This window comes from Pyrgilauda ruficollis, unplaced genomic scaffold (genome assembly GCF_017590135.1).
Source record: "Pyrgilauda ruficollis isolate IOZ18807 unplaced genomic scaffold, ASM1759013v1 scaffold2, whole genome shotgun sequence".
NCBI classification, from domain to species: domain Eukaryota; kingdom Metazoa; phylum Chordata; class Aves; order Passeriformes; family Passeridae; genus Pyrgilauda; species Pyrgilauda ruficollis.
This window is the reverse complement of record NW_024519206.1, coordinates 19958083-19971803: the sequence shown is the minus strand read 5'-3', so window position 1 is coordinate 19971803 and position 13721 is coordinate 19958083. Positions and strand designations below refer to the sequence as shown.

The 13721-nt window shown below is 37.1% G+C and overlaps 1 protein-coding gene across 1 annotated transcript in view; it reads left to right on the top strand.

The window, feature by feature from the left end:
- Positions 1–13721, top strand: part of OSBPL10 (oxysterol binding protein like 10) — a 110252-nt gene that overhangs the window by 62541 nt on the left and 33990 nt on the right. The window contains exon 6 of the mRNA XM_041466614.1: positions 8092–8252. Within this exon, the coding sequence (XP_041322548.1) occupies positions 8092–8252 (161 nt within the window). The remainder of the gene's footprint in view (positions 1–8091; positions 8253–13721) is intronic.

Below are 13721 nucleotides of genomic sequence, written 5' to 3'. Positions count from 1 at the left end.
GTTAATGGCAGTGTGGAACCAGCTTGGTTGTTTTGATTTGCTCCCTCTCTATTTTTTTAAAAATTTTTTCATAGATTTCAATCTCAATACAGATTTGTTTGATAAAAATAATGCTATGCAGTGCTACAGTGAAAATAATATTTCTAGTTCTCTGCATGGAAGGATGCTGTTGAGGTGGATTTATTTTGGTCTGTGTTTTCCTTTGAGTCTGGAAAGAGTTCTCCATACTTTAAAAAAAAAAAGTGGCAAGTTTTATGAGCCTAAAATGTCAATAGGATACTACAGTGAGCTCTGCAGGCATGAGCCTCTCAGTCCCCATTTATGTCAGTTTTTCCAATTCACCCATTTCTGGATCTGTCCATAATATTGGAAGTTGGACCTTGAGCTTTCTGGGAGGGTGGTTAGCATTTTCCCATCCGTAAACTGCACTGCCAAGTTTTGAGAACAAGAACAAGTGTTGATGTAAGAGAAGCAGCAGCAGCAGAGCTCTGGATACAGGGTGGCTTTTTGTGTTTTCTTCGGGTGCTTCCGAAACAATCCCCCTCAACCTGCCCTCACTTGGAGTAGGTTCACTACAGGGCAGGACATGCCCTCAAGGCTGCTGAGATGGTGGGACAGCCTCTGAAGCATTCCCATTGTGAGGAGAATAGAAATGTGAAAGGGTTAGTTGGGAAGCAGGAAAATGATACAAAACAGTTCTTGGAAAAAAAAAAAATTAAAACCTTTTGACACCTGTCCTATGGTACGTGCTGACTTTCCCATATCCAGATGCTGATCAATTTCATAAAGGAACATGATTTTTAAAAAATTGCCATTTTGTTGTGGAAAATGCAAACCTCCTTTGTACTTAGCTAAGTAGTAATGCTAAAGTGTATTGAATTAAAATATTTGATATAACTTTATTTCAGAAAAGAATGGTTTGAAACAGAGATGAAAAGCAACCTTTGAAGAAAAGTTGCTTTCTAGTTTCAAGGTCTCTGAAGGTTGTTTTTCATCTTGATGTGATTTAAGTGAACTGTCAAGAGATAGATGACTTGAGATGCAGGTGTCCTTGACTCTGTGTCCACATAATCTTCTGTTAAATCACTCTTTGTTTTGACTTGATAATGGTTTTTGAGGATCTATGGACAGGAAGAGAGAAAAGCAAGCAAAGCAATAGTAATTGCTTAAGGGGAATATTTTTTTTTTAAAAAAAGGAAAGTCATGTCTATGAAATACTGAATTGTAAAATCTAATAAGTGTTTTTATTTGTTCTTCCTAAGACTGTAAACTTGCACAAGAATCTATCAGGAATCAAAATTCTGTAGCACTGGTTCACACCAGCATCTTTGGTGTAACTGAGAGCTTGAATGCAAGCAGTTAATTCTTCAGAGTGTGTGTGGGCTTATTCTTTGGTATGGAAGTTAAAAAAAAAAAAACAACACACTAAGAAGGGAACTAAAAGCTGCTGAAATATTTAGTCTCTTCTCTCTGACTGAAATGATTTTTTTCTCCCTAGGCCTTATTATGCAACACAGTTGCCTGAAAGAACCTGGCCTACAAGTCTTGATTACTGATTTTCCTACACACTTAATCTTTTCCAGGCGTACTTTGATAGACTTAATGTTTGTGCTGAGTTGGTAGACTTTCAGAGTCATCAAAGCTGTATAAGCTCATACCTATTCAGAATAAAGCCTTTAAGTAATCCCCTAGCAAACTAATTCTGAGAGATGATCTAGTTCATTTTGATTGTGTCCTCCAGGTGAATTATTTTAATTTTATACCCAGCAAGTACAACAGAAGATGACCTTTTCTGTCACTGTCAGGTGAAAATGACTTTTTCAGTTTAAAAAACCACGTGCTCCTGTGGTAGGAATTCTCAAACATCTTGCTTGTGAGATGTCATGGTCCTGTGCAATTTATTGCTGAATGTTTCCACCCCAGTGCTGGCTCATTACGTGCTGTGTGGTGTAAAGATGCTAGTGGGCATTGTGGGGCAGAATGCACAGATAGAGACAAGATAGGAATTCGATAATTTATTTTCTTGCTTCTAGCCTACAGTTCATGAAAGCAGTCAAGTCCAGGCAGGCAACAGTCTTCCCTGTGTGGAGTGTGAGAAATACTCAACTGCTTAGCTGGGCTAACTTGAACCCACTACCCCTGAGTTTCTTTCCTTCAGCATCCAAAGCTTTCACTATTATGCCATAAAGAGAGAGAACTGCCTTAAAAGTAGACATCTATCTACTTAATCTGTACCTTTCCTTGTGTCCTTGGGGTCTTTATACCCAATTGTGCAAGTTTTACTGACTTCGCTGGAGGCCTTGCAGTCTTACTGCCTCTAAAGCAAAGACTTAAAAGTGGCTGAGAGTTTCTGACCTAGTACTTATGGAATGCTCTCATGAAGATTATAATAAAATAGTCCCTATTTTAAACAGACACTGACATTTATTGTTTTAGACAAGGAAAAAAAGTGTCTTCTTTCTTTTGATGTAAATATTTTTGTTGCTTTGTTTTCCAGTAATTAGAGTAGAAAGAAATCAGCATTCACTTTAGTGGAATTTTGTCCAGAATCTACAATTATGTAGGTCATGACTTAAAATATTTTTATGGCATCCTTTCTAATGGAATAGTTTAAGGATGACATGATTTTTCCATTTCATGTTTCTCACGAATTGTCAGTCTTAGACCTCAAGCCTACAAGCAGACATGAAGATTAAACTGAAGTCTTCAATCTTGTCTTGAAGACTAGTCAATGATTTTTTTTTTATTTCTACTCTGAAGCTTTATGGAAGGGTTTTTGTGATTGTCTGTTTTGGAAGTAAATCAACAAGAACAGTCAGTGAAGCAAAATCCTGTCCGTGTTTCTACTTTTAAGTAAAATTAATGTTAAAATAATTTCTAGCTGTCATTATTAAAGATATTTGCATTGATCACTGGCTAAATGTTTGTAATTTTTTTTCTTTCATTGAAAAATATGCCAGAAGAGGGTATTATTAGCTGAAAGTGTTGGTTACATATAGTGTGAGTTGAGGATAAGAGATTGCACCTTTACCAGCTTCTTTGTGTTTGGGAATTACATTTTTTTGGTAGGAACGTGGAAAATGTCAAGGTCTTCCTTTTTGGCTGGGAATGTCACCACTTAGGTACATCAAAAGTACCTTCTGACAGCCTTGAGTTTATTTGGCATGCAGACAAAGAGAGGGTACCTTTAAAAATAAAAATGTGGAGAAGAAACTTTTGTCTTCATTTTTAACTTTAGAAGTTCTAGTGCTATTTTTTTCCTGCTCTGTATACAGCAGTTGGCAGAAGAGTATCTCCAGAGCCTGTTGACTGCAATTGTTAACATTCTTCTCTCCCAGACTGTGAACAGAGCAAACGTGAATGTTTGTTCTGATGTAGCTCTACCAGCGTATGTTGTGTTTTAGATCTGTTTTTTGGTTTTTTTTTTTTTATTCTGGTGTTTTGGCAGACACAGTCTTCTCCTGTAGTAGCAGCTTGCACAGATCAATCCATTTTTTTAATCTGCATTTCACTTTGGCCATTCATTTACTGAATAAAGCATCTTCCCAACAGGAATTTGCTCCTATATTTTTCTGTCTCTTCCTTGCCTGCTTTTCCAAACTGTAGAATGTTTCATTTTTCTTTAGACTTTTTTAAAAACAAAAACCAAACTCATCCTTACTGTGGATTTTCTGCAGTTCACTTTAATGTGCAAACGCTGCTGATTTTGGGTCCCATGGAAACAAATGGATCAGAGATGGTTCTGGAGTTGGGGGCCGGATATACTTGAGCTTTTTATTCTCTATTGCCTCCTTTTTGGAGAAAATAAATGGATAGGAAGGACAAAAACTAGGTGCTTTCAATTTGTTGACAAATGACCACTAGAAATTCTCTTGCAGCTGATGACAAGAGAGAAAAATGAGGAGACAAGTAAGTCCTTTTTTGTGCTTAAATGCATGTGGAAAGGGAAGAGTGAGGAAAGAAAACAGGAGTACAAATTCTTTGTTACTGGTGTACTTTACTGAAGTTGGCTTGGTCAGTCAGTTCTCCCATTAATTGCACCCTCCCCAGCCTTGCTTCTGTCAAGAATAACCAGAACAATTTCCTGTTCTGTCTAAAGGCTAATGCATTATTCTTTACATGTTCTTCTTTCATTGGAAAATAACATTATTTTCTGGTCCCCACACAACATTAGCCAATACAATCTCATGTGAAAAGCAGAGATGCAGCTGCCATTTGCTGTTGGTGGTTCAGTGTGCTGTAGGAATTCAGCAGACAGACCAAGCTGTTGCATCCATCCCTGGCAGGGGAAGGAATCCAGGTCTAATATTGGTTTCTTCTCAAGTCCTACCACTGCACTGTTAAGGGATATTTGCTAGAGTATATTTACTCATGACATATTTAAAATACGTCATGAAAGTGTTTTAAATAGATGTTTACAATTGTGCCAGGGAAAAAATGTAGGGTGTTTTTTGTAGTCTCCCAGTCAAGATCAGAAGACGTAAAATTAGAGAGATTTTTGTTATAGAATTGAGATAGGTGTTAAGCATATTTCATGCATCATTTATCGTGCAAAAGTGAGTTTGAAGGTACATCAGGTAGCCAGAAAACAGAAACCAACAAAAGAAAATTATCAACATTGCTTAACTGAAAAATCTCCAGTAAACCTTCTGTTCAGAGAGAACTCCCCCCACTCCGGCAGTGTGCACCTGTAGAAGGGAATGATGTTTCTCCTGAGGGCATTTGTGTGATACAACCTAGTGTGCCCTCTGAAACAGATGTTTGTGAACTGCAGCACTGCTATAGGGAAAGGATAAATGGTTGTGTCTGGATGCTGTGCTTTGCTTGGGTACAAGTGTTCTCATGTGCCTTGCTGCACTTGTCTGCTGCGCGTTCATCACAGGGGAAGCTGCTGTTGAGGGGAAGTGGGAAGGAAGCTAATTTTTGGGTATGTTCTATAAGAACTCTTGTTTTGTATGTACATATGCTCTGAACTTTCAGAGGAATCAGACTTGCGTTTTCACTCCTGGAACTACAGAACCAGCACCATGTAGGTAGAAGAGATCCAGCTGATTTTACTAGTTGTGTATTTGGTACGTCCTTTCTAATTTTTGCATCGTTTACTACAGAAACAGATGTTCTGTTTTAATTAGTGTAGTGCTTTGCATAGTCTTAAAGCAAGTAGTAAAGTAGTTATGTAGCAAGTAGTAAAGTAGTTATGTAGTTGTCAATACTTCTATATAATTTGTGACTGCCTTTCTGGAGAATTCCTTTAGAGCTCTGAAATGTATTAAAATAGATTAGAATTTACCTTTCTGTCCCAAACCAATGTCAGCAGTTTTTTCTTATTCTTATCCAACTCAGAAGATAAACTTTCTCATATTATGCTTAATTTTCATACATATATTTTTAAAGTCTTTATAAGAACACGGATTGAACTAGTGATAGAAATTTTTGAGTCCCATAAAGGGCAAAGATGGCAACTCTAATAGAGTGGATCAGATGATTTACTGATGGCAGCTCAGTCTGTGGAGAGTAAATTCCAGTAAAACAACTGGATTAGATATGGCATAGGCAACAGCTATACCTGTACTATTTTGTGATAAGAGTAATTTGTCCTAGTGCAGATGAGAACATTTTGGGTGTACTGAAAAACTGAAGAAACCCCTGAAAAACTGTCCTGAAAAGTTTTGGAAAACTCATAATATGAGTAAAGTAGGAGCCATATTGTTGTGGCCTTTCACTTTCTTCATAGAGATTGTATTCTAGTCTGAGTTGATTTTAAGATAATTTCTGATAAGTTCTCTTATCAGAGATTACTTCTGCCTGAAATGTGAGCTGCTGTATTAGATATATGGCAAGTTCCTGGGGATAATATGGGAATGCTGACATCTCAGAGTAAGATTTGTAGATTAAAGATCATCACAGGTTCCCTGATGGCACTTTGAAACTAGGTGGGGATTTTTTTCAATTTGTTCAGAGAGATACTGTTTATTTGTTTAGATTTCTGTGATGTGTGATCTTTTCCTGCATATTTCTCTTTGGCAAAGTACTCAAATTCCAGATGCACAGTTTAACGAAACAATTTTTCTTATATGCAAAGTGTTGAGGAAATGAATGTGCTTTAATATAATTTGGACTGTAACTCTTGGCATCCTGTTGGTGTTGGCTTGGTCATAATGTATTTTTAAGATCTGTTTAAAATTTGATTAGGCTGACAAGATTTGTTGTTTTGTGAGGGTAGCATTGCCCTTGATACAGGAGAGAAAACATGCTTGCCTAGATCTAACAGTTTCTATTTCTCTTGGAGACTCTAAAATGTTCAGAGAAATACAAAGACCTTTTTACAGTGTGTTTTCACTGAAGAAGAAAAGCAGTATAGTGCTTTTAAAAACATGTTTGTGATGATGAAGTAAATGTTCACACTTTAAAATTTCCCCTGAAGTGAGGTACTTCTTCATGTGGGAGCTTTTTATTGTGGTTATTTACATAAACTAGATTTTAAAAAAATCAAAAATAACTGTTTACAGTGATGGCCAAGTAGATTGTTTGTGCAGAGAGAAAATGGATAGCTCAAGGAAATTATGGGATGACATATTTTTAAAGATTGGCATAAAGAGAAGTCAGTTCAATTTTTTTTTTAGTGTCTCTGTAATAGGAAAATAGCAACAGTAATCCATTATTCAGCTTCTTTGACAGAGAGAAACAGAAAACTAGATCGAGATCTGTTATTGCAAAATAATGAAGAGTGAGAAATAATTTGACAGCAGAGCCACAGAAATGTTCTTCCTTTGGCAAGATGAATTTTGTGTAATTGTATGAAATACACATTTTAAAAAAGAAAAAAAAGCTGGATTTTTCCCCTGTTGGTTACTCAGATCTTTGAAGATAATTTTTTTAAAACTACTTGCTAATGTTTTCCTCATGATTTCTTCAGCAAAAGGTGGCGCCACAAAAGCATCCTAAGCAAAGTAGATCTGAACTCCTGCCGTGTCTTCATAACTTAGTGCCATTTTAGATGAGAGGAATGTTCCGTAACTGTTTTGTCTCTAGCATTTGGTAAGAGTTCAGTCAGCTTTGGGATTTGTGGCCCATTTTTTAGTAATGGAAGTGCTACTGTGACGCTATGTAGCATAGCCTCTCCAGATCCAACCATTTACTTCACTTAGGAGGCAGTCTCTGGTAACCCTGGTGATATGGAGAGGAGAAAGTGCACATTCTTTAATGTACTTTGTGTTGCTCTGCATCGTCTTAAAAATTTGTCAGTGGTGAGAAGAAATCCTCCCTGTGGCACTAATTGTATATTCATATATAAATTATGGTAATGAGTGAAGAGCTGTGATTTTCTTACCCATATCTCTGTGTTTTAGAGCAGTGTGCAATTAATAGCTGAAATTTTAAGTCCTGTGCTGAGGGCTAGTAATTTGTCTGTTGAGACTATGTTTTAGAGCACTTAGGGCCGAACAACTGTGCACTTGCCTTAGCTGATTGTACTTTCTGTCATGGCATCCTTAAATACAGAACCATCCAGGAAATCAAGTGCCCCCAGAAATAAGGGTTGTTCTGATGCCAAGTTTCGTTTGATTCATATTTAATGTGTATCTTTCTAATGAGACCTCTTTTAAACTGTGATCTTGGTACCAGTAAAGCATTTTAGAAAAAACTTTTAGTAGTACAGACAGAAATAAAATACAGCTGCTAGGCTTAAAACTTTGATTTCAGGCAGAAGAAATGGAGGGTTTACTTGAATGACTTCATAGCTATGAAAATAGTGGGTAGAGAATTCTTGCTTAATTTCCAAGGTATGCCAGATAGAATTATACAGTCTGGTGGTAGTGCTAACATTCATTGACTTAAAAAAATCATAAAAAAGCTTGCCTATAAGATGCTTACTTTGGTTATTTAGGGTGTTTCTTGCTTCCAAAGGCAGGGATATCATTTGAGATAATGCATAAGCTAGTTCAGAAAGTACAAGATCATTTTTTTACTGAAGTAAAGCTGTACATGGAAGCAGAGAAGAGATAAAGTTCATTTAGATCAGTAGAATGGTGAGGTGAATGGAGGAAATCTGTAATCTTTCTCTCGTAAGCTGATACCTATTTTCTGCTTCAGATGGTATCCTGGGGTGGCCTGGGCCCAAGTCACACTCCACAGAGGAACTGAAAAATGGTGCCCTCAGCTCCTTATCATCTGCTAGTGCCAACATTACGTGGGCAAGTACCATAGTACCATCTGCAGCCCAGGATGCACAGGCACTACAGCCAAACACTGAGGTAAGCGTGCTTGGTCTCTGTAGAGACCTTTGTTGGTTAGATACAGACCATGTGTGATGGTGGATACTTTCATTGATAAATTATTGTATTGTGTCTTGATAATGTACTCTTTGTTTGAAGTTACTTGTGAAAATGATAAGTTTCATGCAAAAATGCACTCCAGAAACTTGAAAAATATGTTAATGATATTGTTCTGTGCTTTTACTTCTCTGAGGTGCGTGGGTAAGCAAACTTTGGCAAGCGTACAGTTTCTTTCCTAATCTTAAAAACAATCAACAGACTGTCAGTACATGTTTCTATCCTCTGATGCAAATAAAAGCTATTTTTTTTATTTTTCATTCTGGTTTGAGATAAACAGGAGACACTACTTGCTTGCTACTTGCTCTTCTGTGTTGCTATTTCCTCTTGGGCATCTCTTGAGTATAGCTGACTGTTCTTTGATTTGAAAAATAATGTTATTTCCTGATCCCTTTTCCTGTTAAGTGATTACGGGCAGAACTTGTTCACATCATCCTGCATCAACCAGCTGATTTGTGCTTTTGTGGCATTTGCTTGGTAAAGGGCAATTCTGAAACATCCACTCTTTGAGGAAACTCACAGCTGCGTATCAGACATCTGATGCACTGAAAATCTCTCATCATGACAAACTTCTCCAGCTTCTACTGTCTGCTTCAGTAACCAGTCCTGCCCACAAGGAAAACACTTCACTCTGAGACCCTAGAGATTATAGGGCACCTGGAGCATGTGAGACTTGGAGAACTGAAACAAAGTTTTTGAAAGAACTGAAGAAACTAGTGAATGCTCTGGGCAATTGGAATGGATTAAATTAAATTAAATTACATCGCTTTTAACAAAATATGTAATGGCTGGAGACATCAATAAAGCTGTTTTTCCAGTTCTTTTGTAGTATGTTGAATTGAATGTAGTTCAAAATAATTCACAGATAAACCAGTTTTTTTTTTAACGTGTTCCTTTGGTCCTCTGTCCTTAGAAAAGAATTTTGAATTCTGTTACTCCTAGTGTCCATTTACCAAAATGTTTAAATTACCTGTAATTAGTTTTTATTAGGAAGCTGTGTAATTTGTTTTTTCAGATAAGCCAAGTGTATTTTTTACAATGTGTTTTTAAGACAAGAGGCTATTTAAGAGTATTGTTTTGGGAGTTACTACTTACTGAACCACTGAAATCTGTTTCATTAGGTTTTTTTTAGTTTTTGTTTTTATTCTTTTTTATTCTTGATCATTCACTAAAGCCAAATGGGATGTGGAAGCATGAACTTTGCAGCAAGAACATAAAGAGCAGCAGCTGATTTTACTCACATTAAGTTATCATTTTGCAGTTGAGTTGAGCCATTTATGACATGTTTTAAATGACAATATTTTTTTATGAGTCTAATCCCTTCCTGTTCATTTGCTGATGAGAGACACTGAGTTGTGTGCGTGGCTGGAGGTACTGCTTTGCTTGTGGAACTCATGATTTATTGAGAAGGGAGTACCCTTGAAGAGGAGAACAGAAACAAAGAAGTGTAGCACTGTTTCTAGTACAGAATCCTCAGTGCTTTGTGGGCAGTCTTCCTGAAGTCAGCAACCTGCATTTGGAGGCCCTGAGGCATTCGCCATTAAAAAAGAAGAAAAAGAGGTGGGGGCAGAAAGAGAGTAAGATTTTTAATTTACAAAAAGGTCAGCTCAAAATGGTGTTTTTGGTAGAAGCATTAAGTAGAAGTTTGTGGATTGGTGGAGCAACAAGAAACAGCTGGATTCAGACATGCAATTTTTGTTAATGTAGTAGTACAGTTTAATGAGCAGAAATTTGGTTTTGCTCCCAGGAAGTGGCTTAAACCAGGATTCATTCCTGGAAGTTCTTCAGAAACCTGCGTCTTCTCTTACACAGAGTCTGTGTGTGTGGTGCTGAGATTGATACTGTTGGGTCTGAATTGGAAGGTTTTTTTAAATGTAGCTGATACACTTTTCAGTTTTAATCATTTTGATAAACTTTTTTCTGAGAAACTTAACAGTTACCCTGGTAAGAATGTTATCTGAGCCAGGTAGTCACTCAGGAGATGATATCTGACCTGGCCAAAGTTGTCAAATATGTTTGATTTGCCACAATTTAACAGTTCTGTGTGCAAGATGTAATCATATTTTTAAATATATTGTGGCCTTGTGTGTCCAAGGCAAGTGCCTAGATCTGGCACTGAGTAGACACTTTATTTTCAAAGGTATAAAAGCACTGAGTGTGCTAATTACTTAGCATGTAAAAAAAAAATATAAAAGCAAATTAAAATCATAACTTGTTTGTAGTCCAGATACTTTGTTGTTAGAAACATTAGCAGAGAATGAGAAAATGCTTCTAGATGTCATTAGCTGGCATTTTGTTGACACCGAATGCCCTGATTTCTTTTTTTTTTAATTTATCTGATAGCTTCTTTTAGAAGAAAAGAGGAATCCACAAGTGTCATTCAAATGAAGCTTATTTGTCTTAATGATTTTCTTTTTAAGAAAACCCAACTAGGCACTAGACAATCTTGGTTTCTTGAAGAAACTGCTGGGGTATTAATGGGGCTCAACTTTCCAAATATACCTGCCAGAAGAAATAAGCCTTGCTTTTGCAGAAGTTATGGGAGTGCTAGCTCCTGTATCAGTGCTATCAAAATTAATTCCACTCTCTTCTTTGACTGGTCTAGATTTTTATTAAAAAAAAAAAAATCTGTAATTTCATGGTATAATCTCTATCTCTTAGTCAGAAGCTATAGCCCAAAGGAATGGGAAAGAGCTTTCTGACTAACTCTGTGTTATATAGTAGATGGACCATCCAAACAAATTGTGAATTGACCTCTCGTCTGAAACTGAAAATGCCATTAAATGGCTAACCTTGAGGAGCAGCAGACTCAGCTGCTTATATTATGGAGTGTTACTTATAAGGCAAAGGTAATTTTAGGAATGTGGATCAGCAGTGATTTCAAGAAGAGAACAGAGATGCTGTGTTGGGGCAGAGGGGGTTGTGGGTGCCTGCTGAGGAATCTCTCCCATCCAGCTGCCTGCCATTGGCAGCAGTTTCCTGGCAGCATGAGCGGGTGGCTGAGTGTGTTTAGTGATAACTGTGCTGATTCTCAGCACAACATGCAGACACTTGGCAGCTGTGCAGCAAGCAGCGTCATTAAAATACCAGGGACAGCTTTTTGTATGTTTATGAAGAAGTGTGTGGATCTTTACAATTCTCTGCAACAACAAGGTTCATCTAATGCAATTTTCTTTGAGTACTTAAGCATTCTTGAGGAATGTAGAGAGTTCTGGAGCTGAGTTTTGACACCATAGGTGACTAAAGTAAAACTTTTCTTTTTGGTCTGTTGTACTGTCAGGGTTTCAGTAATGCAGAGTTTCTTCTCTGGTGAAATAAGGTAGAAGCTAAAGATTATCCTCTTGAGATATTATGTTAGTGTTTACTTGTTTGAGTTTATTTAGGGTGTTTTCTGCTTCCAAATGCAGGGATTTGAGATACTGCTTTAACCTCCATGGGCTGTAGGACATCCTGCTTCACCATGGGCTGCACCGCAGGCTATCAGATGGAAGGGTTGAGCTGCACAGAACTATCCTCAATTTAATGATAGTTGATGTAAAATGCTCCTGTGCATTCCCTAGTGAACCACTTTGGATTCTTTGGCATAAGTTGTGGTATAATTTCAAGGCAATTTTTAGGGTTTTTCCTTAAAGCAGAACAGAATCAGTCTGGTGTGAAATGTGCCAGAGGTACACTCTTCAGACCTGTGATGTGAACTTGGTCTCTGTCCACTCTGCCATAAATGGGACCCTGCTTTCTTCATTTAAGTTTTAATAATTTTGAAATTCTGTTCAAGAAATACTGACATTAATTAGCTTGAATCTCATAGTAAATTCAGTTGTAATAAACTTGGTGCCAAAGTAGAATAAAGGTGTGAATCACTTTCATGGGTGAACTACTATTCCAGTTCAGCTAATTGTCATTTTGGGGTCAGAATTCCTCCTCTGAGCTGACAAAGAGTGACTGCCAAATTCTTCCCTTGACTGCTAAATACAAATAAGTAATAGGCTGGTTTTTTGTGGGGTCTGAAAGGGAAGGAATAATTTCCTTTGGATCTAATAGTTTTGTTAAGAATTATTTTAAAAAACTGTTCTGTGGCTAGATCTGCAATATAGTCCTCTTCTTGTGATTTTATGCCTTAAAATGCCACACCAGCAGGTTGTTCCCATCCTGTGCATCTGGTATCTGTGCTGTCTCTCTGCTTTCCTGTCCCTAACTTTCCCTTGCCTGTGAACATGAGCAGCTGTACGCCTGCTCCAAATGGAAGTGTCTTTTTAATGGGATTGAAGTTTGAGCTGTGTAGGATTGAGCCTTTAGCTCTGATTATCTAACTGCTAAAGCAGGTTTTAATTGTGATAGTGATTGCAAGGGCAGTCAAGTCCAGGTTATTAAAGATATTTTGGTCCCATGGATGATCTAAACCTTGGTGTTTTCAACTGTAACAGGGAGCTGTTCTATTTGGAAGAGTTACTGCATTATTTAGTGTTATAAGTTGATGTATTTTTTCCCATTTCTTCAGGTGATAGTTTCTTTCAAGCTGTAGTTTGTTTTTTATCTGTATTTAAGTATATATCCTAATATGACTGTAGACTTTAGAGCTATTACAGACTGTATTAGAGATGCAAAGAAATAATTTAAAAAACGTTCATGCAATTTTAGACACTCAGCTGGATAAAAGAAACTATTTCTAATTCAATACTGCCTTTATTTATCTGTGTCTCAGAGGTGTGCCCAGGTCTGTGGATTGTTTCCTGGTAAAATTTGTTTCTAGTGTTTCCTAATTCCTTTTTGTACTTGACAGAAATGTGTATAATTAATGCTGGGACATGAGCTTAGCCATGAACACAGAGTGCTAGCCACAAGTGCAGTAATGGAAGAACAACAGATCAGGAGGGGAAAGTAATGTTTGCAGTATTACAGATGGTCCCTTTTCACTGTTTAGTGCAGGCATTACAGGGTTTCTCAGTGTGCTCTGCTTTTTGTCCTCTGCATGATTAAGTACTTTTCAGGCTGAAGAGCACAGTGAATGGCCTGTAATGATTTAGCTAAATTAATCTCTAGGCAAAGATGGTACCAGTTAATCCATTCACTATGCAGTCCATCTAAAAAATGAAATCTGAGGTAATCAATTAAAGGTATATTTAAGGATAATCAAGAGAATGTATATTTAAGGATTAAATGTACAATTAGACTAAAAGTAGAATTAAATGACCCTAAGCCTGCTACAGCAGCACTGACAATGACTAAGATAATCTAGCCAATTTGATTTGATTTTTTTGCTAGCTTTCTGGACTAGCTACTGTGTCAGCAAACAGTCATCTACTAAAACTGTTTATGCAAATAATTAACACAAATTTTATCACCAGCCAAACCCACTGCATATTATTGAATCACTTCCGCCTCCAAAATGCA